The sequence below is a fragment of the Trichechus manatus genome, unplaced genomic scaffold (assembly GCF_000243295.1).
Source record: "Trichechus manatus latirostris isolate Lorelei unplaced genomic scaffold, TriManLat1.0 scaffold00133, whole genome shotgun sequence".
In the NCBI taxonomy this organism is placed as follows: Eukaryota; Metazoa; Chordata; class Mammalia; order Sirenia; family Trichechidae; genus Trichechus; species Trichechus manatus.
The window spans coordinates 4046137-4070346 of NW_004444069.1; the positions used below are offsets into that span (position 1 = coordinate 4046137).

General features: G+C 40.7%; 1 protein-coding gene across 2 annotated transcripts in view; it reads left to right on the forward strand.

The window, feature by feature from the left end:
- The first annotated feature begins 2877 nt into the window (after positions 1-2877).
- Positions 2878-24210, forward strand: part of PARK7 (Parkinsonism associated deglycase) — a 26953-nt gene continuing 5620 nt past the window's right edge. The window contains exons 1-6 of one of the 2 annotated variants that reach the window (XM_023739379.1): positions 2878-2982; positions 9135-9292; positions 10991-11092; positions 13374-13433; positions 14509-14578; positions 21877-21963. In XM_023739379.1, the coding sequence (XP_023595147.1) occupies positions 9203-9292; positions 10991-11092; positions 13374-13433; positions 14509-14578; positions 21877-21963 (409 nt within the window). In that variant the 5' untranslated portion in view covers positions 2878-2982; positions 9135-9202. Of the gene's footprint in view, positions 2983-7807; positions 7951-9134; positions 9293-10990; positions 11093-13373; positions 13434-14508; positions 14579-21876; positions 21964-24210 lie in introns of those variants that run through there. The other variant, XM_004385131.2, reaches the window with a different exon arrangement.

Genomic DNA, 24210 nt, shown 5'->3' on the forward strand with positions numbered 1-24210 from the left:
CATGGTCCACAGATCCCTACCCCTGCTACTCTGTCCCTCAAAGTGTTTGATTGTATTCAGGAAACTTCTTAGCTTTGGTTTAGTCCAGTTGTGCAAACTTCCCCTGTAGTGTGTGCTGTCCTTCCCTTCCCTTAATACTTGTCTACTATCTAGTTAGTGAATAACCCTCACCCTCCCTCTCCACCCTCGTAACCTTCAAAGAACATTTTCTTCTGTGTTTAAACCTTTTCTTGAGTTCTTATAATAGTGGTCTTATACAGTATTTGTCCTTCTGTGACTGACTAAATTCACTCAGCATAATGACCTCCAGCTTCCTCCATATTATGTTTCACGGCTTCACCATTGTTCTTTATCGTTGCGTAGTATTCCATTGTGTGGATATACCATAATTTATCCATTCTTCTGTGGATGGGCACCTAGGTTGTTTCCATCTTTTTGCTATAACAGCGATGCAGTGAACCTGGATGTGCATATATCTATTCGTGTGATGGCTCTTATTTCTCTAGGATACATTCCAAGGAGGGGGATAGCTGGATCGTATGGTACTTCTATTTCTAGCTTTTTAAGGAAGCGCCAAATCGATTTCCAAAGCGGTTGTACCATTTTACATTCCCACCAAAAGTGTATAAGTGTTCCAGTCTCTCCACAACCTCTCCAGCATTTATTATTTTGTGTTTTTTCGATTAATGCTAGCCTTGTTGGAATGAGATATCTCACTGTAGTTTTGATCTGCAATTTCTCTCATGGTTAATGATCATGAGCATTTCTTCATGTGTCTGTTAGCCGCCTGAATATGTTCTTTGGCGAAGTGCCTGTTCATATCCTTTGCCCATTTTCCTATTACTTTCTATCTCCTTTCCCTTTACTTTCCTTCATAGTATATATTACCACCTGGCATATACATTTATTTGTCCATCTTCCCCCACTAGAAGGTAAACTCCATGAGTTGGGACATTGTGTTTTCAGCACTGTATCTCTGGCACCCAGAGCAGTGCCAGGCATGTGACAGGTGCTCAATAAATACTTCTTGAATAAATTTTGCTGTCTTGTGAGGCATTTAAAGAAAAGGCACCATCCCAACAGTTTTCACAGCCTAGAGAGGAAGGAAGAAATTTACATAAATAGCTAAGATAAGGCCACACAGTCTTATGTTGTTGTTATGTTAGGTGCTGTCCAGTAGGTTCTGACTCACAGCAACCCTATGTACAACAAAACAAAACACTGCTTGGTCCTGCGCCATCCTCCCAATCGTTGTTATGCTTAAGCCCATTGTAGCAGCCACTGTGTCAATCTATCTTGTTGAAAGTCTTCCTCTTTCTTGCCGACCCTCTACTTTACCAAGCATGATGTCCTTCTCTAGGGACTGATCCTTCCTGATAACATGTTCAAAGTGTGTGAGACCAGTCTTATAGATTCTATTAATAGATGGACAAAGTATTATGGGAATATAAAGTTTCCTGGAGGGATTGGCACTGTAATTAGACTTTGGAAGAGAAATAATATGTTGAAAGGTTGATATGAAAGTGGAGGCATTCCAGACACAGGGAAGTGAGAATGCCAAAGCATGAAGGCGGCAAGTGCAGGGTATGTTCAAGGAACACAGAAAACAAGTGAAGGAAGAGTAAGAGGTAAGAATGTGGCAGACAAGGTGCTCAGATCACATTGCGAGGGCTTTGAACAGAGGCATAACCACTATACTGATTTCAGTGCCCTACTGTAGGTGTGTAATGTCAGCAGATCCACAAAACAATGTAGAGATGCAAAAGGTCACCAAAATATTTCGCTTTCATCTTGGGTGCAGCCATTGCTTAACAAACTCCGGAGTAAGTAGCCCTCCAGAAAAGAGAGGATCTGCAGGCTAGGGCAGAGGGCAGGGAGTCAGCACTAAGTCTTGCTAGATTCAAATGTATACAACTGAGTAAAATATTGATTACTTTGCCCATTGAGAGAAATATTGGCGTGACTCCTGGATCATCACTATGTTTCCAAGATTACTGGAATCTGAAAACACCACTGAAGCAAAATTACAACAAAGGACTACAATAGGAAATAACGAGAAGGGAGCCAACATTTATCCAGCCAATTCTCTTGAGCTTGGTGTTTTACCTAAGATCTCACTAGGTCCTCCAGAACCTACGGGCTGATATTATTATTCACATTTTGCAAATAGAAAGTAATTTCAAAGCTGTTTGATAACACATTATTGAAAACCTAAACAACCAAGTCTCTCTCTCACTTAGAGAAATAAGATGTCAAGAACAGCAGAGCACGAGTTAAACTTTTCCGGAAACAACCTGAGAGAAATCAGAAACAAAAAACTTTGCCCGCTCGTTTCCACGTTTTCTAATAAACCACCAATGAGTGGATTAACAGGTTGAATGCAAAAGGGATTGGATTTAGATTCTTCAGAACACCAAGGTCCCAGGGATTGAGAACTGGTTAGATGGTGGTGTTCTTTCGTGAACGCATTGGCTTCGGTCACGAGAAGTCTGGGATAAGGTGGAAAGACATCGATTTTCCTGTCTCGCCCTCGGCGGGCCGCAATCTCGCCCGGAAAGACCGCGGGTTCACCGACTTACGACGACCTCAGGACGGTGGGGTGTTTGTGTACCCAAACCAACTGGCCAGGTCACGTAGATACGCTCAAAAGCTGTTATCTTTCCGGCGTGTTTCCCACAGACCACTCCCACACCAGGACAATGCGGCCCAGTATGGGTGCCACAACTGTCGCCGCGACCGCGCGGGCAGCGGGAACAGGCGCCCCGCCACGCCCCCTTGTGCGACACGCTCCTCTGCCACGCCCACTAGGAGCCGGCTTGACCAATCCCGGGCGGGAAGCGCGGGGATCGCGCGACGAGGTCGAAGAAAATGGATTTACGTCACTGCGGAGCATCCTCGCTAGTTTACGGCGCCCCGAGCGCCGTGGGAGGTACATTGAGTGGGTTACGCTCCGGGGGCCTTTCACACCGGGTGGGAGCAGAGGTAAGCAGTCACCGGGGCCCCTCACAGCCTTTGGGTGTCAGAATTTCCCCCCCTTTAGCCAGCGCTGCCTCAAATGTCAGGGCTCGCCTACTCTTTTCGGGTCTCGCCGACCTAACCTTTCGGGGGCTTTGGAGGGGAAATTCGCTGTTTTTGCCGGACCTCTTTTCTCTAGAGCGTGCGCTGAGCCCAAACTTCATTGGATGTTGAGAAGCATATTTAATGCCTTAAATGTCTTCCTTAGGCCCAATAACTCCTGTTTAAAATTCTCTCTCTTTAGCAGGGCTTTGAACCGGTTTGTTCCAGTACGAACTTCTGTTGAGAATTTGCATTTCTAACAAGTTGGAGTGCGATGCTAATACTGCTGGTTAGGGATCAATTCTGAGAACCACTAGTAGAACAGTGGTTCTAAAAATTGATTATATCCAAGAATCATCCGGGGATCTTGTTAAAAAGGTAGATTCTGATTCAGTATATCTGGGGTGGAAATACAAACTCTCAGCAGGGCTTGAACTGGAACAAACCGGTTGAAAGCCCTGCTCTTTAGTGATGTTTGAAAACACTAATGTTAATTTCCCAATATGAAACCCATTGCTGTCAGGTAGATTCCCACTCATAGTAACCCTATGGGACAGAGTAGAACTGCCCCATAGGGTTTCTAAGGAGCGCCTGGTGAATTCATAATACCGACCTTTTGGTTAACAGCTGCAGCTCTTAACCACTACCTGCCACCAGGGTTTCTTAGAGCACATGAAATTTCACATTCACTGTTGAGGCGAATTTGACTTGGGAAATAAGATTCAAAGAAGCAAGAAATTGGTTGAATCACTTTGTAAACTAATGTTCTGTAAATGTAAATATTAACCTATAGCGAGAATCAAAGGAAACTGTCAAGTAACGTAAGGTGAAATTAGGATAATATTTAGCAAGTATTTATTGAGCATCTGCTATGTGTCAGGGGCTCAAATAAATGCTAGAGATTCACTAGTGACCAAGACAGGGAGGCTGTCCCATGGAGTTCACAGGACTGGGAACAGATAGACAGTAAGTAAACAAAAGACAAGAAAATGCCAGACTGATAAGTGCTTTGAATAAAATAAAAGCATACATAGATAATGATTTCTTTTTAAGTGTTTATAGAGTAAGATGAGGTGCCAGGTGCAAGTGACCCATGAAAAAATAATAACCTGGCAGCAGTTTATTTGCTATTTATTGTGATCTGGGTAATTCTAAGGGGAATTGCTTTTCAGAACCAGGATTAGAACTCCTCTGGGTGGCTGTTGCTAATATTGTTAATGCCATTTCTCCATTATTGAATTGTAAGCTCCCCTAGGCAGAACAATATCTCTTAATTAAATGTTGCACTGTTGCAGGAAAGTGATGATTTTAAGCTCCTTGAAAATGGAATGCATGAAAATATTATCAAATATTTAACTTAAAAGGTAGTAGAAAAGATGGGTTGTCCTGCCTGGAAATAGAGGACTGAACTAGGAGGTGTCAGCATTGCCAGTACTAAAGCAATATTTTTTGATAAATGGTTTACTTTTTTGGTTTTTGTTCTGTAACTGTGTGATGAGAAATCTACATGAACTGTAAAGTTAAGAGTGTCATGAGTGTTGCTGGCTTATTAAGGTGGGTAGAGTGTGAGATTTACTATCAGAATTTATCTGCGTTTGACCAAGTTTTGCAGGACCTTATAGTATCATTTCAGCCCTCTGTACCTCAGTCTGCAGCTGTGAAATGAGAACTATGGTAACACTTGCCAGGAAATCGATATGTAATGTCTAAATCTGGTATATGAGAAATAAAATTATTAGCATATTGTTTAAAATGATGACATAATTACAAGAAGAAATAGCTGAAAGTATTTACTTCTGAGCAGCACAGCTGAGGGGTAGGCAGAGCTGAATCGGAGGAATACTGTTTTTCATTATAAGTCTTTTAATACTGTATTGGTTAGCTATTGCTGTGTAACAAAACCTGAGTGCTACAGTCTTCAGGTTGCTCTTGTACCGTTGGCTGGGCCAGCTCTGTTTCACATGTCTTCCTTCTGAAAACCCGGGTTGAGAGGGGAGCAGCAACTTCCCTGGAGTGGGGGGTGGAGGGGGGAGGGGAGGAAGCTCTTCATATGACAATACAAAAGTGCAAGGGAGCAAGCCTAATTATCAGGTCAGTAATTTTCAAGCCTTTGTTCAGGTCATATCTGTTAACATTCCATTGGCCAAAACAAGGACACACCCAAAGTCAAGGGGCAGGAAGTACAAACTTGCTTGCTGAAAGCTAAGAAGACCTGAAGCACTTACTGAAAAAGATCAAAGACTACAGCCTTCAGTATGGATTACACCTCAACATAAAGAAAACAGAAATCCTTACAACTGGACCAATAAGAAACATCATAATAAATGGAGAAAAGATTGAAGTTGTCAAAAATTTCATTTTACTTGGATCCATAATCAACACCCATGGAAGCCACAGTCAGGAAATCAAACGAGGTATTGCATTAGGCAAATCTGGTGCAAAAGACTTCTTTAAAGTGTTAAGAAGGAAAGATGTCACTTTAAGGACTAAGGTGCACCTGACCCAAGCCATGGTACTTTCAATCGCCTTGTACGTATGCAAAAGCTGGACAATGAAAAATTGATGCCTATGAATTACGGTGTTGGCAAAGAATATTGAATACACCATGGACTGCCAGAAGAACGAACAAATCTGTTTTGGAAGAAGTACAGCCAGAATGCTCCTTAGAAGTGAGAATGGCGAGACTTTGCCTCGTGTACTTTGGACATGTTATCAGGAAGGACCAGTCCCTGAAGAAGGACATCATGCTTGGTAGGGGGTCAGCAATGGATTGACACAGTGGCTGCAACAATGGGCTCAAACATAGCAACGATTGTGAGGATGGTGCAGGACCAGGCAGTGTTTTGTTCTGTACGTAGGGTCGCTATGAGTTGGAACTGACTTGACAGCACCTAACCATAACAGCAACAGGTCCATCTCAGATCTTGATGGTGATGCAGATGTCTCAGCAGCATTAACTCAGGCTCTCTGTCTCTGCCAATCCATTTGTTTTGCCATTTTTACTGTGTCATGGCTGTGTGTCATGCTGTAGCATGCCATCAGCATGGTTGTTTCCTTGCCAGAGTTCACTATGGGCAGTGGATCAAAACAGTCTGTTTTGATTTTCCTTCCATCTACCAAACTCCCTCCTTGGTTCTTGAAACATACCTGACCACTTGCCTCCACTCCCTCTCTGTCGGTATTTTCAGAGCTGCTTCAAAGCTGAAAGAGGGTGGGTTTTTCTCGCTTCCTTTGCAAATAACCAAACGTGAAGTCATTTTAGAACTTCCAAAATAGTATTTTCTTAAAATATCAAATAATGATTTGAAGACATTTAAAATTTTTTGCAGTGCAGAGTGCTGCAAAAATGAATCTATTCACATTTAAATAAAAACACTCTCCCCACAATCATAAGGATTACATGAAATAATATATGAAAGTGGTTTGTAAACTACCAAAGGAAAAAAAATTCCTTGAAAAGTTTTTAAAATCTAAATTGAAACTTTAAAAAATGCTGACATATTTAAAATATTGTTTGATCTCATACACTGCTGATGGGAATGTTAAGTGGTTCAAATTTTCTTGTGGAGTTGCTCAAATGCATTTCCCATTTCTGGGAATTCACCCTCTGATGATACCTGCGTGAATAGGACGTGTGTGTAAGCTTATTCAATGCAGCGCTGTCCTTACAGATAACGACTGGAAATAACCTAAATATTCATCAGTAAATAAACTATGGAACATCCCCACAATGGCATAGTACTCATCTGAGAAAAAAGGGGGAGAGAATTCTTTTTGTTTTCATATACAAAGATCTTCAAGATACGTGAGTAAGTGAAAAAAATAAGTGCAGGACAATGTACATCGTCTGCTATGTTTTTATGTGAAAAAGAGGGAAATGAATGGTCTTCATTTATATTTGCTTGTGCTGGCATAAATACTGTAATTGTTCTCAAGAAAATAACGTTGGTTACCGGGTGGGAGGTAGGGATGGGACTAGATAAGACAGGAATGGGAGCGCGTCTTTTCAATGTAACACTTATCTTGGTTTTGAAACTGGTAAAACTACTAATATTCAAAAATTTTACAAAAATAAAATTTGAGATAATTTAATCAATCAAGTACTTATTAAGACTTATGTGCTCAGAATTGCTGTCATTCTGTGGACGCAGAAGCAGCATTAGGAGCTTAAGAAAACTTAGATAATTGACTATACATGAAATTGCCGTGTAAGTAAATAAACGCTGAACAGTCACATGGGATCGCGCCATCAAAGCGTGTGGAGAACAAGGCCTGGGAAGCTCTTGAACGAGTCCTAATAGATGGGAGGGGAAACGCGAAGACGTTCCAGGAAAAAGGAACAATGCAAAAGGAGATAGAAACGAACACAAGAAACACCAGGGACAAATCTATTTTATAAAAATGCGTGTTTAAAATAAGCCGCAGCGGTTCTAAGAGACCGGCGTCGCGACTTTTCGGCTTCGGTAAAAAGCGGGTTGAATCTGGGAGACAGGCCGGACTGTGCCATTCGTGGTAGGGATTTCGTGCGGATGCGTGAACCTGTAGGATTTGAGGTGCTGGGAGTTCCACTTGAAGGAACTGAAAATATCCTTAGAGGCACAATCGGGACGCGGAAAGGGACTCGACTCTAACACACCTCCAGTCCGTACCCCGCAACCCTCAGAGGTGGGCTAGTCGAACGTGACGTAACGTGACGCGACACAGCGCGAGTCTGAGCATTTATCGCGAGACCGGACAATGCGAGTCTGCGCAGTGCGGGAAAGCGAGGCCAGGCGGTGTGAGTGTGCGCAGTGCGGAGCTGGAGGACGGGGTTGGGAGGCACGTTTCCGGTTAGGTCCTCCCGGGCGCGGCAGCGTAGCCGAGTGGGCCGAGGATCCGCGTTTGTAGAGACAGGTCAGGTTAGGCTTGAGGGGGGGCGCGGCGCGGCGTGTGCGCAGGCGGCGCGGGGTCCCTGGGCGTTCCGGGCTTTAGCTGAGCCTCACGGCTTGGGTGCGGGGGCTTCGAAAGGTAGGCCCCTGTTACTGCTAGGCCATTGCCCTCGGATGAGGTCCCTGAACCGTGCAGACCCCAGCCTAGTTTTGGTTGCGTTTGATAAACACGGCACTTCAGTCAAAGCAGTTGCTTTATTTTTGATTACCAGTCATAGTAGCATTTCTAAAGAAGAGAGCTCCCAAAATGCTGAACATCTGACTGGTTTGGCTGTAGTTAATACTGTGTGTTGAAATCGTTTTATTGAAAATCTATTTTGTTGGGACAGCAAATTCTCCAGAAAAAGGCTGAAGATTACTCAGAACTGTGTGCAAAGAGGAGCCCTGGTGGCGCAGTGGTTAAGAGCTTAGTTGCTAACCAAAAGGTCGACAGTTCAAATCACCAGCCGCTCTTTGGAAACCCTGTGGGGGCAGTTCTGCTTTGTTCTATAAGGTCGCTAGGAATCGGAATCCAGTCGACGGCAACGTGTTTTTTTTTATTTCGATAGGCAAAGAGCGATAATGTAGCTAGATAGGACTAGAGTTTAGTGAGGGGAATTTCCATCTTTCTCAGTCATAAAAAATAATGTGTTAAAGCGTTTAACACTATTAGGTCCCCTCCAAAATTTTTAGTACAGTTACTGGAACTAAAAAAAAAAAAAAAAATCTCCTCCAAAAATCTTACAGACTAATTACTAAACAATGAACATTTTAATTTTATGCCCATAAAATTAAGTTTATTTCTCTGTGAGATAGTGCTACAAAAAGGCAGACTTCTTTTTATCCCCGGCAATGTGTGAAAAGCAAGACCCATGTACTTGCAATGTATGATTAGAAATTGGATTTAAGAAAATATGGTCAGAACATAGTGCTAAAAGAAAGTCTAAACAATCTTAACACGTCTGTATTTTGTGACACTCTCTTAAGAGAGTTAGCACCCTCGCTGTGTTTTCATCTTACAAATCAGCAGTGAAATTCTACTATATAAGCCGATATTAACCAAAAATGCTCCATTTTAGTTGTGTTTGTCTGTCAGACCCTTTACCCTGGGAAGCACGCACTTACTCTGTTTGAAGATATTCCTAAACTTAAACTTTTTGGCTATTCCAGGAGTGCAGTGAAAGTTTTTTTTGGGAAGTCTGTTTTTCTACTAAGTCTTTAAAGAATACAACCTAAAAATGGCTTCAAAAAGAGCTCTGGTCATCCTGGCCAAGGGAGCAGAGGAAATGGAGACGGTCATCCCTGTGGATGTCATGAGACGTGCTGGAGTAAGTCCCCCACCATGGTCTAACCCTCACCACCCCTTTTTAAAAACTGTTGGAGTTTTGAAAGACATTTTGAATAATACATTCAATGTAGTATATGAAATATTTCAAACCTACATAAAAATAGAGACACTGTAATACATATTCTTTTATTAAACTATATGTGATCATATTGACAACAGCAACTCAAAAAGATAGATGAGAAGCTTAGGAGGGCAGTGAGTTTGTGTTAACAATGGTGAAATAGTTTGGAAAAGGTAGTTGAGAAAGATGGCACAACTTGAAGAATGTAACCAATGTCCCTGAATTGTACATATAGAAAGCACTGAAGTGGTATATGTTTTCCTCAAAAACCCCCTTTTATCCACTGCCTGTATTTAATGCTTGTTAACATTTTGCTGTATTTCAGACTCATTTCTTAAAGAACAAATGCTTTAAAGAAATAAACTTGAAGGCTCTTTGTTCTTTTCCCAATCCTATTTTCCTTCTCTGTCCGCAGAGGTAAATGACTGTTATCCTCAAATTGGTTTGTATCCATCACGTGGGTGTCTTTAAAGTAGCATTAGATTGTAGCTGTCATTTTGTGTTTGTCCGTATTGTTACATAATGATCGAGAACACTTAAATAGTGCTGTGTGCCAGATATCATTCTAAGCACTTATATAAACTTGTTTAAACTTTCCAACAACCCTGATTTAGGTATATTGCCAACTGTTGGTGCAGTGGTTAAGAGCGTGGCTTCTAACCAAGAGGTTGGCAGTTCGAATCCACTAGCCGCCCTTTGGAAACCCTATGGGGCAGTTCTACTCTGTTCTATAGTAGGCAATGATGGCAACAGGTTACCCTTATGTTACAGTGGAGGAAACCGAGGCGCAGATACAAAAATAACATTCTTGTGGTCACAGTAAGTAGAAGAGCCAGCGCTCAGACCCAGGCAGTGTGCTCCCCCGCCCCCAGAATCTGTTAACCCTGTACTCTTCTGGCTCTTACAAGTGTAGATACGTGTTGATACAGTTTATGCATTTAAAATTGCTGCTTAGTTTTGTGCTATATGAACACTCCATGATCTGATACAATGCTTCTAATTACAGAATATTACTGTAATATTCTTGTGCAGGTTTCCTTGTGCAAATGTGTGGAAGTTTTCCCAGGGTGTGTACCTAAAAGTGGAGTAATGGAATTGCTAGACCAAAGATACAGTCAGCGTTACTAGATTTTGCCAATTGCTCTTCAGTGTACCAATCTCTCGTTCCACCAGCAGTGTAGGAAAATTCCCATTTTCCAAATACCAGCTCTTGGTATTGTCTGTTTTTTAATTTTTTGCTAGATAACAGTAGTATTTCATTGTTTTAATTTCTACCTTATGAAAACACCATGAGATTTAAATGGCCACAGCAACCTTGCAAGATGGGTTATTAATAGGATGATCGCATAATTTATCGCCCAAACCAGAATGCTTCAGAAAGAAAGGACGCTAACCAGGTACGATGCTGGGACAGCAGCTGTAATTGGGACTGTCCTAGGCAAACCAGGACAGACCTAGTTATTAAATATATTAAGCCAATTTATTAGCTTAAATTCAGCATAGCTCTGTTGTAGTATTTCCTGTCAGATTATTTTAAAACACAGGGCAGCTGTGAAAATGGTACTCTAAATTTATGTTTCAGTGTTCTTAAATGTCACGATGATATCTTTCTTTTAGATTAAGGTCACCATTGCGGGTCTGGCTGGAAAAGACCCAGTCCAGTGTAGCCGACATGTTGTCATTTGTCCTGATGCCAGTCTTGAAGATGCAAAAAAAGAGGTTTGTTCTCCATACTTGGAATTATTCCTCAATATGGCTTGTTTATTGGTGCTAATTTCTTGAAATGTCTTTAGATTACATCTAAGACTGTTGTTAGTGCAGATTTATTTTAAGAAAGATACATTGCTTAGATGTCTTCCTCACTAAACTAAATCCTGGGAGGGTGAGGACTTCGCCTTTTCCCACCCTGTATCCATAGCACTTCGTGAATGCCTGACACAGCTTGTTCTTTGTAAGTGTTGGATGGATGGATGGATGGATGGGTGGATAGATGGGTGGTTGGGAACACTGTTCTTCCATCATCATTTTTCTTGCTTACAGAGGCAGCCTTGTTCCCTGTTGTAATGTTGTTATATAAGAGGATAAACCACCCCATTTGCCATTAATTTCTTATTCTTTATTCTAAGGCTACTTTTTTTCATATCCCTTTTCAGTGACACAGACATGGTTATGTGACTCATTTACATGGAACAAGTTGTACTTTGTTAGTGGTTAAATTCAGAGAAGAGTAAGAGTTCTACTTAAACTGTATAACTTTTTCAGTGTCTTTAGAATTATGACTGTTCATCTTTGAGGGCGACAGACACCTTTGGGACTCTGAAGAGCTGGGTCCCTTTCCCCAAAGCTTGCCCGCCCATGCATGCACAGATGCTTTTGCATACCCTTTCATGGGGTTTGGTTGTAGCTGTCCAGTGTGACAGGCGTGTGGCTGGATCCTCCTGTGGTGATAAAGATGTGGTGGGAAAGGAGGGAGAGCCAGCCACTGCTAAGGAACCCGATCCCTGGGAGCATAATTGCCTGTGCTTAGCTGTCCTTTTAAAATGCGTAGAAAAAAGCTTAGTTCTTTCTGATGAATTCAGACATTTCAATGATAGATTGTGGAGAATTGGAACGTTGGTATTTAAATATAAATTGTTGGAACTTTTCAAATGCTATGCTGTTAAAAGTGAAAAGTAGGAGGACATACTCCTTCTCTGTTCTTTGTTGTCCTTGATGTCTGGGTATTTTAGAACAGTGCTTAACTTTTGTGTGTATTGCTCAGTTCAGATGCTAAAAGGAGTGAAAGAAATTCTGTATGTACTTCACAACGTTTTTAGTTTTGCTTCGCTTTAAAGCAAGAGGAGGGAGTCTAAAAAGTATATATTGCACTAAATAGGTACTAAAAATCCGTTTTGCAGTTTGCTGAATGACAAAATCTTTTTAACTTCTCAAAGTGTTGTTAAACCAATTTCAATTTTGTAATTTCAGCAAGTTTGAAATTATTACAGATTTCTAGGACGTTTTTGGGATACTAAAATATTGTGCCATTTTCTCCCCAAGTTCCATTTTTCATAAAATTTAAATTTGGGCCTTTTACTTAAAATTAGTTTTTTTTTTAAAATTATTTATTTTTTTACTACGTACATGCATGTTGAAAAATAATTCAAATAATTTATATAGAGATATATAAAGTCAAAGTGTTACGTCCCTTTCTCATTTCTTATTCTTCTTCCTCCACCCCTTCCGCTCCATACCACTCTACTCCCCACTGGCAGTTGGTGTGTCTTCTTTGTGAGTATCCGTATACACATATATGGAGCTTTGGTGGCACAGAAGTTAAGAGCTCGGCTGCTAACCAAAAGGTCGGCAGTTTGAATCCACCAGCCTCTCCTTAGAAACCCTATGACGTGGTTCTACTCTGTCGTGTAGGGTCACTATGAGTTGGAATCGACTTGATGGCAACCGGTTATACACATACATATGTGAAAAGGGCGTATGTATAATGTATATACGTGTATTTACACATCTATGTATATATCCATGTACATACATTTTTTTTTCCCACTAAAATGAGATCTTATTATGCCTGCTATTTTGCAACATAGAGGTCTTTTCCTGTTACTGTATACAGATTTTCGGCATTTTTCCTAGTTACAACAGCATTCCATCATATGGACACACCTTCATTTATTTAGCTGTTCTTCTGTTGGAGCCCTGGTGGCTCAGTGGTTAAGAGCTCGGCTGCCAACCAAAAGGTCAGCAGTTTGAGTCCACCAGCCGCTCCTTGGAAACCTTGTGGAGCAGTTCTACTCTGTCCTGTGGCGTTACTGTGAGTTGGAATCGACTTCATGGCAACGGGTTTGGTTTTGGTTTGGTCTGTTGACATACGTTTAGATTATCTTCTGTGTTTTGCTTGTGTCTCACATTTAAAACATGAAAGTGTTACTGGATTATCTCTTTAATGCACGTTTAAAATGAAATGTTTTCACTTTCCTTTTTTTTATTTTTTAAATTGTTACAGGGACCATATGATGTGGTGGTTCTTCCAGGAGGTAATCTGGGTGCACAGAATTTATCCGAGGTAAAAGCTCTAAAGAATGTGTTTCAGCATCTGCTTGTGTTCTTTTGATTTTGGTATTATTCACATATTTCAGGGAGGAAGCTGTGAATAAAATGGAAAGAAGTAAAATTAACAAAATGGTGTTCTAGCCTTAATTTTATTAAAAAAAAGTATAATTACATTTATTATAGAAGTAAGCTGAATTGATGGTATTTATGAACAGAATTAGTGAATATAGTCCAAATCTAAGACTACTAATTTTTCCTCTAGCAGAGAACAGTCTAATTTGTGTTTTGTGAAGGGTTAAGCATAGAAGGATGTGAGGTCACCTCTCTGCTCGCTAATCAAGAGCCGAGGAGAGTGTTTAGAGCTACCAGCTTCAATTAAAAATGGTATCAGAAGAGCCCACTGCTTCTTCATTTTAAGTCTTAAGTGAAGAGTCTGCCTACAGGAGGACTTCCTAGGTGGTACCAATAATTAACACTCAACTGCTCACCAAAAGGTTGGAGGTTGAGTCCACCCAAAGGCACCTCAGAAGAAAGGCCTGACAATCTACTTCTGAAAAATCAGCCATTGAAGACCCAGTGGAGCACAGTTATACTCTGACACACTTGGGGTTGCTATGATTCGGGGTCGACAGCAACTGGTACTGTACTGCCTGTAGGAATAGAGTAAGGAGGGGCAGGGCAGTGGAGAAGGAGGGCACATCAGATATTTGGGATTGTTTCCTGCTAGATTATGTTCCTGACTTCACCATATGAAAACCCCCAGACCACTGCATTGCCTCCCTTCTAGTTACTTCTCCCTGCAGTACATAATGACAAGGGTCAAATGTTCCCGAGGGAAATTGCTTTTTTCTTCTCATCTTTAAATGTGGAAGACTGCCTTGCCCTTCTAATCAATGCCTTGATCGGGTTGAAGAATGTAGAAACATTATCAGTTTGATGATTTTTAAATTAATGATTTGCAAATATTGAAAAAACAGTTTGGAGATCTTGGGGTTTAAGCTAGAATCAGATTCTGCCAAAGCTGTCTAGCGAGAGACTTGCTTGGGGCTTAATGACAACTTGACATGTTTTTAATTTTCTTGGAACAGTCTCCTGCTGTGAAAGACATACTGAAGGAACAAGAGAAGAGGAAAGGACTCATCGCTGCCATCTGTGCAGGTAATGTCAGGACCGTCGTCTGTTAGAATGTTTGGTTTTCCAAACACATGTGATGGCGTGGCCTTTTTATAAGATACTGTTTTAAAAAGTTCTCCCCTTTATAAAGTGTGAACTGTGTCTGTTTTGGTGTGTTTAGTTTGAGTGGCATGAAGTAGTTGCCGTTTCAGAAATGAGCACAATTGTTCTGTTTTCTGCCTCTTCATACTTTTCGCCTACATTCTGTGAAACTTAGCATTTTCCATGTTTGGTTGACCTCGGAGGAAAGTAAGGCCCTCTGGAATTCAGTAAACAGCTTGTTACAGCACATCTCTTGCCAGAAAGGATGTCTGCCAGCACACAGTCAGCAGGAATCTGTCAGACATAAACATAACAGCTCTGCCCTGGGCCTGCCCTGGAGAAGCAGAAACATGATGGTGCTTTCCTCCCACCTTCCAGAGCAGGTTCTGATTCTCAGTGTCAAATGCTAGATCTCAGGCACTCTGTTAGCTGCCACATCATTATAACATCGTTATTCACACCAGAATGACATCGTTTGGTGCTTCATCGATATCTCCACATCTTAATAGTTGGTTTTCTGATACCATTTTGAAATCCATTTTTGCTGGTTTTATATCAGATGATGTTATGCCATCTTCGTTTTTTTCATAGTGTAATTTGTGCCAGTGCCTTCATTGTTATGTCCTTATTAAGTGTTTGTCAGAAGAGAGAATGAATGAATGGTTTGATAAAATGACATGTTAGTGTTTTGTTCAATTCTAAAGACTGTTCTTAAGAAGAAGTTAAAGTCTGGGGATCCTAGGGCTTGTGCATTAGAGCAGTGGTTCTCAGAGTTCTTCACAGCATTGGTAAGGTCAAAACAAATAATGCTGAGACAAGATTTGCCTTTTTCACCCCTGTTCTTTCAGCAGTGCACATCAGAATATGATGATGCCATCATTCGGGCTTGGCATGTATGCTTGTGTATTCCTGTGTTTTAAGATTTTCTCAGTTTTAATTTCTGATATAGTAGCTATTGATGGATGTAACCCATATAAAAGTTAAAGGGGTCCTGAGAGCTAAGTGTTGGAGAACAGCTGCATTAGAGACCACCCTTGCAGGTTCTGCCTCTGGCACAGGGTTTGTCTTTGCTAAAGGGCACTGCAGTCACTGCAGCCCTCTCTGGTGACAAAGTCATCGTTCCTGTTAGTTGTATATAGACTTTGTCTGATAGCCTCCCACCCCTAGCTCCCAGCCTCATTCTTAGGTTCTTTGACCAAAGGAAGAAATTTAGGTGTTTTGTTTTCTTAGTGCTGCTGTAGCAGATATACCACAAGTGGATGGCTTTAACAAACAGAAATATCTCCCTCTCCCTCTCCGTCTCCCCTTCTCCCTCTCCCCTTCTCCCTCTCCCCTTCTCCCTCTCCCCTTCTCCCTCTCCCTTTCTCCCTCTCCCCTTCTCCCTCTCCCCTTCTCCCTCTCCCTTTCTTCCTCTCTCCCCCGCCTCCTCTGGGGGAAGGTTGTTATCTCTTTTCAGCTTCTGTTCCCGTTTCTTGGGGATCTTCGTGTGACATGTATCTTCCCCTGTGTGCTTGCTTCTCTGTGCCTAAGCTGCTCCTTTTGTATCTCAGAAGTGATTGGCTTAAGACATACCCTACAGTGATATAGCCTTGTTAACCTAACAGATAAACTCTATTCCACGATGGGTTATAGCCACAGGTATAGGGGTTAGGATTTACAACACATTTTGAGGGGACACAGTTCAGTCCGTAACATAGGGTTTATGCTGGATTTGTTCCCTTATGACTGCTGAAAGTGAAAACACCAGGTCAGTCCTTCTGTGTCACTTAGGTAGCAAAATTACCACTCACATCTGATTCACTGTTTTGTGTTGAGGAAAGCTTGAACATCATTCTAAGGAGCTTAGACCATACGATATTTCAAATCTGCATTTGAAAATACAACAACATTCTAACAATGTATATGTACTGTTTGAATATCCTGTGTTCATACACCACTGTTCTGGGGACTGCAAAAAAAATAGGAAAAAGTCTCCTAATAAGTTGAATAAATTATAGTAACTTAAGTGTGAGATAAGAGTGATAGGAATGGAACAGAGAGATGATGGAGGAGGCTCAGATGTTCTAAATTGGCAAAGGAGAAATAAGATGATGATTCTTAAGTGTTGTGCTTAGGAGTTGGGTACTGTTTTATTGAACTGAAATAATCAGTAGATTTAGTTTAGCTCCTAATATTGAGTGCATGAGAAAGACAGAAATTGGAAGGGAGACTATCTTGGTAACAAAACAAAATGAAACGGACTTAGGCCTGGGGAGGGAGAGGGAAGCTTCCAGGTGAAGGAGTCAGCAGATGCCTAATGCACAGAGGTAGGAGGAAAAAGTCTACAGAGGTGCTCTGCTTTCCCTTTCCAAGTCACCACATGGTGGCGCTGTTGACCTTATCCTCTTGACTGCAGAAAGGGATTCAGTCAGCTTTACTAAACCCCAGAGAAAAAGAGAAAAGCCTCTTTGCTTCTGCAGAGCCAGATCTCTGCTCTGTGCGGATCCGGCTCTGGAGAGCAGACTCGGCAACATTTTTATCAGTCAGAATTTGAAATAGTGTTGTTGTTGGGTGCCTTCGAGTCGATTTTCAGCTCATGGCAGCCCCGTGTGCCAGAGTAGAACTGCTCTGTAGGTTTTCCTAGGCTATAATCTTTATGGGAGCAGATCACTGGGTCTTTCTCTCATGGAGCCGCTGTGAGAGTTCAAACCACCAACCTGTCAGCAGCCAAGCGCTTAATCCCTGTGCTGCCAAAAAACCAAACCTGTTGCCTTCGAGTCGATTCCAATTCATAGCAACTCTGTAGGACAGAGTAGAACTGCCCCAGAGGGTTTCCAAGGAGCAGCTGGTGGATTCGAACTGCCGACCTTTCGATTAGCAACTGTAGCTCAACTGTAGCTTGCTGTAGCTCTTCACCACTGTGCCACCAGGGCTCTTTGAGTAGTGGGAGTATTTAAATACCTCTTCTCTAATTTTTCATATTGGATTCCTGAGCCCCAGAAGGCAATAATTATGAGCTTACAATGGTGAGTAAGGCATCAGCAAATCCCTAAATCCAACAGTAGCATAAATTTATTAACATTACTATGGGTAGCAGTTTCATCACTTGGAGGTAACCCATTGCCATCGAGTCAATTCCAACTCATAGCGACCCTGTAGGACAGAGTAGAACTGCCCCATGGGATTTCCAAGGCCGTAAATGTTTGCAGAAGCAGACTGCCACGTTTCTCCTGTGGAGTGGCTGGTGGGTTGGAACTGCCAGCCTTTGGGTTAGTAGCTGAGCACTTTAACCACTGCACCACCAGAACACCTTCATTACCTGGAGGTAGCAGCTTGAAAGTTCTTAATTTTATTGACTCCTCACTGTCTGATCATCTATTGAACTTTTAAAAATACAGGATAATGTAGGTATTTGTTTTTTATTAAAATCTTAACAAAGTAAGAGTTAAAAGTAATTCATGAATTCTTTCAAATAAAAATCGACAATTTATCTGATTTTTACAGCCTTTAAAAAAAAAAGCTACCATCCATAGCTGTCTTATAGGTAGTATAACTGACTTGTATGTAGTATAAAGTAAGGTAAAAAGGATCTAAATGTAAGAATTAAAACCATAAAACTCTTAGGAGAAAATGTTAGGGATATTGCTTCAGGATCTAGTTTTTTTACAATGGATTCTTGGCTGTGATATGAGAAGCGTGAACAACAAAAGACAAGATAGATAAATTGGATTTTATCAAAATGAAAAACTTGTGTGCATCAAAGGACTTTATTAAGAAAGTAAAGAGACCTACGGATTGGGAGAAGATTTTTGGGAACAATATATTGGATAAGGGTTTAATATACAGAATATATAAAGACTGTAGCCTTCAGTGTGAATTACTCCTCAACATAAAGAAAACAAAAATCCTCACAACTGGACCAATAAGCAACATCATGATAAACGGAGAGAATATTGAAGTTGTCAAGGATTTCATTTTACTTGGATCCATAGTTAACGCCCATGGAAGCAGCAGTCAAGAAATCAAATGATGTATTGCATTGGGCATATCTGCTGTGAAAGACTTCTTTAAAGTATTTAAAAGAGTAAAGATGTCACTTTGAGGACTAAGGTGCTCCTGACCCAAGCCATGATATTTTCAGTCGCTTCATATGCATGTGAAAGCTGGGCAATGAGTAAGAAAGACTGAAGAAGAATTGATGCCTTTGAATTATGGTGTTGGTGAAGAATACTGAATATACCATGGACTGCCAGAAAAACAAACAAATCTGTCTTGAAAGAAGTACAGACAGAATGCTCCTTCAAAGCAAGGATGGCAAGGCTTCGTCTCACGTACTCTGGACATGTTACTAGGAACGACCAGTCCCTGGAGAAGGGCATCATGCTTGGTAGATGATCAGCGAGAAAAGAGGAAGACCCTCAGTGAGATAGAGTGACATAGTGGCTGTAACAGTGGGCTCAAACACAGCAACGACTGTGAAGATGGCACAGCAGGACCTGGTAGTATTTTGTTCTGTTGTACATAGGGTCCCTATAAGTCAAAACCGACTCAGCGGCACCAAACAACAGCAACAACATAAAGAATTCCTACAACTTAACAACAAAAAGACAAACAGCCCAATCAAAAAATGGGCAAAGGACTTAAACAGACATTTTACCAAAAAGATATACAAATGGCCAACAAGCACATAAAAAGATGCTCAGTGTCATTAGTTACTAGGTAAATGTAAATCAAAACCACCGTGATGTACCACTTCACACCCACTAGGATGGCTGTGAGCCAAAAAAAACAAAAAACAAAACAAAACAGCAACAAGTGTTGCTGAAATGGAACCCTCATCCATTGCTGGTGAGATTGTAAAATTGTACAACGGCTGTGTTGTAAAGCAGTTTGGCAGTTCCTCAAAAGGTTAAACATAGAGTTACCATTTGATCCAGCAATTCCATTCCTAGGAATATACGCAAAAGAATTGAAAGCAGGAATACAAACAGATACTTGTACACCCATGTTCATTGCAGCATTATTTACGATAGCCAAAAGGCAGAAACAGCCTAAATGTCCATCAACAGATGATTGGATAATGAAATGTGGTACATACATGCTATGGAATATTACTCAGCCACAAAGAGAGGTTTTGATACATGCTACAACATGGATGAACCTTCAAAACATTATACTGAGTAAGTCAGACGCAGAAGGACAAATATTATATGATCCTATTTATATGAAATATCTAGAATAGGCAAATGTGTAGAGACCAAAGTTTATTTGTAGTTAACAAGGGGCAGTCTCAGCTGCTAACTGAAAGGTTGGCTGTTTGAACCTGCTAGCCACTCTGTGGGAGAAAGATGTGACCGTCTGCTTCCATAAGGATTTACAGCCTTGGAAACCCTATGGGGCATTTCTGCTCTGTCACTGGATTTGGTTTTGATTTACCAGGGATGGGAGGGAGGGGAAAAGGGGAGTCATGGCTTAGAGGGCACTGACTGTTTAGGGTGGTGGAAAATTTAGAAAGAGATAGTGGTGGTGGTTGTACAACATGATTGATTAATGTCACTGAATTGTACACGTAAAAAATGTTGGAATGGCAAATGTTTTGTTATATGTATTTTTAGAACACACACGTACACACAAGTAAAGTGGAGAGAAACATACCTGAGGATTTTGATTTATGAGGTATAGACCAGGTGGGAAGCGTATGTGATTAGGTTATTTGTTTGGTCTTCCTGTGAGGTTGGTGTTTGTAACAGCTCTGACCTGAGTAGTCTGTAGGTGCATTATACAACTACTTTTTCCTGAGAATCAGATTGAAAAATGAAAGATCCGTAAGACCAAGTGTTGAGGTTTGATGAAGCTAAAAGTGTACAGACTGAATCATAGGATCTTAGCCATGATATCCTATGCATGTAAAAGGTCAGGATGCTGTTCTAAAACTTGTTTTTCTGGGTGTGAGATGAGGCCTTAGAAAATATTTTTTGGTGACTTAAAGAAAAAAGGTGAAATAGCCACTTTAAAGAAAGCTTTAAGATAATAAAGTAACAAAGATATAAACCGTTACTGGTTTTAGCCTTTATTTGAGGAACATTACATACAAAATACACTTGTGATTACAACTGAAGTTGACTGATTTTGGTATATACACTTGGATAGAAATCTCAAGTTGACACCTGCATATTTTTAAAAACTTGTTTTTAAACAGAGATAAGGCATAGAGTATCACACACTCACATTTGTGTGTGGTTTTTCTCTCAGGTAGTTTTAATAAAGTAAAGCTAATGTTTTTTCATCTCAGATATTTAGATGTTTCAAAACTTATCTCCTTCATGGCAGAGATAATGTTCTATTAATTTTAATAATCCTGACCAGTAACCAGGGAGCCCTGGTGGTGCAATGGTTAAGTGCTTGGCTGCTAACTGAAAGGTTAATTCATACCCACCCAGTAGCTCCACAGGAGAAAAGACCTGGCGATTGCTCCTATAAAGATTACAGTGTAGAAAACCCTATGGGGCATCTCTACTCAGTCACATGGGGTTGCTATGAGTCAAAATCAACTTAATGGCACCTAACAACAATCAGTAACCAGTTCCCACTGGGTTGACAGCAACTCATGGTGACCCCATGTGTGTAAAAATAGAACTGTGACTAATTTTTCAGAAGTAGATCACCAGGCCTTTCTTCTGAGGCACCTCTGGCTAGACTTGAACCTCCAAACTTTCAGTTAGCAGCCCAGCACATTAAGCATTTGCACCTGGTATATTTGGATGGCTAGATGGATAAATGAGTGTTATTTTTCCATTTTCAAGTGGAAAAATAAAGTTAGTCTTTAAAATAGCATTAAAGTCCAGAAGTTCAGAGAGCACAGATTGCCCTTAATGTATAACTAAATCTTTCATTTTGCTAAGATGAAGTTAGCCCATTGTAGTCTCTTCTTTTTTGTTCCCCTTGTATACTCACTTCCCACTTCATTGAGGTGAGGGAGCTTGTTTTATTTTCTGTGTACGCTCCCTAGACATCGAGATAAATTTTTCATTAAATGGTTATCAAAGTGTTTCAAGTTTGCATCTCTGTACACTTGCCAAATATGCCCAGCAAATGATTTATTATAAGCATACTTTGTCTCTCATACTAAGAAGTGTTTGAGAATCATGACTGCTTGAGGTAAGAGTCTCCTGATTTTGAAGAACACTAACAGTGAAATTTTTAAAACGTGCGTTTTTCTACATTTGCATTTAGTCAGGTCTGTTTGTTCATTTTATTTTTAGGTCCTACGGCTCTTTTGGCTCACGAAGTAGGTTTTGGAAGCAAAGTTACAACACACCCACTTGCTAAAGACAAAATGATGAATGGAAGTAAGTGTTTGCTTATATTTTAATGTACAAAAAGACCTCAGAAAGCTCGAGTTTAACACTGTTTCCCAACCAGTATAACCTAATACGTGGAGATTCTCTGTGGTTGAGGCGGGGTGGGTTCCTCACTTTCTCCTCGAGCGTTTTAACTTGGAGAGACGTAAGTAACCATGGGCTGGAGAAAAGGTGCCTGTCCAGGGGTTGCCCTGATTGAAGGGAGCACAGGCTCATCCAGCGGCCGGCTGGATTCCTCATTGTCACAGATGGAAAGTGATTATGAAATGCCAGTTTAACAAATATTTTGAATAAATACTTTGCCGGCAGCCTGAGGGTAAATTTTAAACCTTGACAGCAATTTCAGAGTGCCTTTTACCCACGGTCCGAAATAAAACAAGCATTGCTTTCTTCCTTCAGAGAACGACTGAGTGACAGGCGTGTTTCCTTTGTGACTTTTTTTTTTTTTTTAATAATTGTCAACCAGACATTTAATTTTTATTAATTGATTTAATTTTGTAAGAGCAATTTCTCTTCATGGGAAAAAATGCAAACAGTACAGAAGAGGGAAAAATAAAACTAAACCTTCCTCTTCCCTGTCTCCCCCACCCCTGTTCTACTTCTCAGAGGTCACTTCTGTTAAGTTTCTCTCGTAACTCTCCAGAATTTTCTCTGCCTGTATTCATTAATTTCTTTAGTTTTATTTACTCAAGAGATTGTACTAAATATAGTGTTCTGCAGCATGCTTTTTGTCACTTCACAGTGTATCTTAATTATGTCTTTTCACAGCACGTGTGGATTTGCTTCATTTTCTTAACCGCTGCATGTGTTTGAATGTGTCATAATATATTTAATTAGTCCCCTAGGGATGGACACGTAGGTGGTTTTTGGTTTTTTGCTTTTATAAGACATGCCATAATAAACATTCTTGAATGTCTTTGGAGCGTATGTGAAGCTCCATTTCTAAAGTGACATAAAGTGATGCATATTTCATTATACTGCATGTTGATAAACTTTAAAGTAGTATTTTCTTGAAAATTGGAATTTTATCTTAGTTGTTGGAAAGATACTAAGCTGTTAATACTACTGTCTGCTTGAGAATTGATATTAAAAAAAAGCAGGAATTTAATTTACTTTGACCTAATGGAGAGCTTTTGGGAAGTCTGAAAGAAATAGAAAAAACAGAAACTGGCATCCTTTAGTAGTTGTGACATAATTAGAAGGAAGACTCAAGTAGAACCGAAAACCAAAACTAAACCTGTTGCCATTGAGTTGATTCCAACTCATAGCAACCCTACAGGACAGAGTAGAACTGTCCCATAGAGTTTCGAAGAAGCGCTTGATGGATTCGAACTGCCGACCTTTTGGTTAGCAGCCGTAGCACTTGACCACTACGCCACCAGGATTTCCTCAAGTAGAACACTAACTGCATTATCTGAAGGTGTATCTGTTGTCTCTGTTTTTTATTAATGCCTCAGAAACATTGAGGTTGATCCAGGAGAGAGAGAGATTAGATTGTTAACTCTCATGAACCAGAGCTTTCGAAGTAAATTCACTTGTGTTATCTTGGTGGAGCTTCACAGTCCCCAGTGCCTAGCAAGGCAGGTATTATCATCTTGATTTCACAGATGAGGAAACCAGGGCTCAGAGGTGGAGTGACTTGCCCAGAGTAAGGGCAGAACTCAAACCAGCCCAGGTTTTTGTCTTGGATTCAGTTTTGGCTTTTTGCCTCTCCCTCCTTTGACACTGCTAATGTCAGATGGATCTTGGCTGAATGCAGAGAGTACCAGAAAGATGTTTACCTGTGTTTTATTGACTATGCAAAGGCGTTCGACTGTGTGGATCATAACAAATTATGGATAACATTGCGAAGAATGGGAATTGTACAACACTTAATTGTGCTCATGCATAATCTGTGCATAGACCAAGACATAGTCATTTATACAGAACAAGGGCACACTGCATGGTTTGAAATCAAGTGTGCATATGAGTTGTATCCTTTCACCATACATATTCAGTCTGTATGCTGAGCAGATAATCCGAGAAGCTGGACTGTATGAAGAAGAACACGGCATTAGGATTTGAGGAAGACTCATTAACCTACAATATGCAGATAACACAACCTTGCTTGCTGAAAGTGAAGAGGACTTGAAGCACTTCCTGATGAAGATCAAAGACCACAGCCTTCAGTATGGATTACACCTCAACATAAAGAAAACAAAAATCCTCACAACTGGACCAATAAGCAACACCATG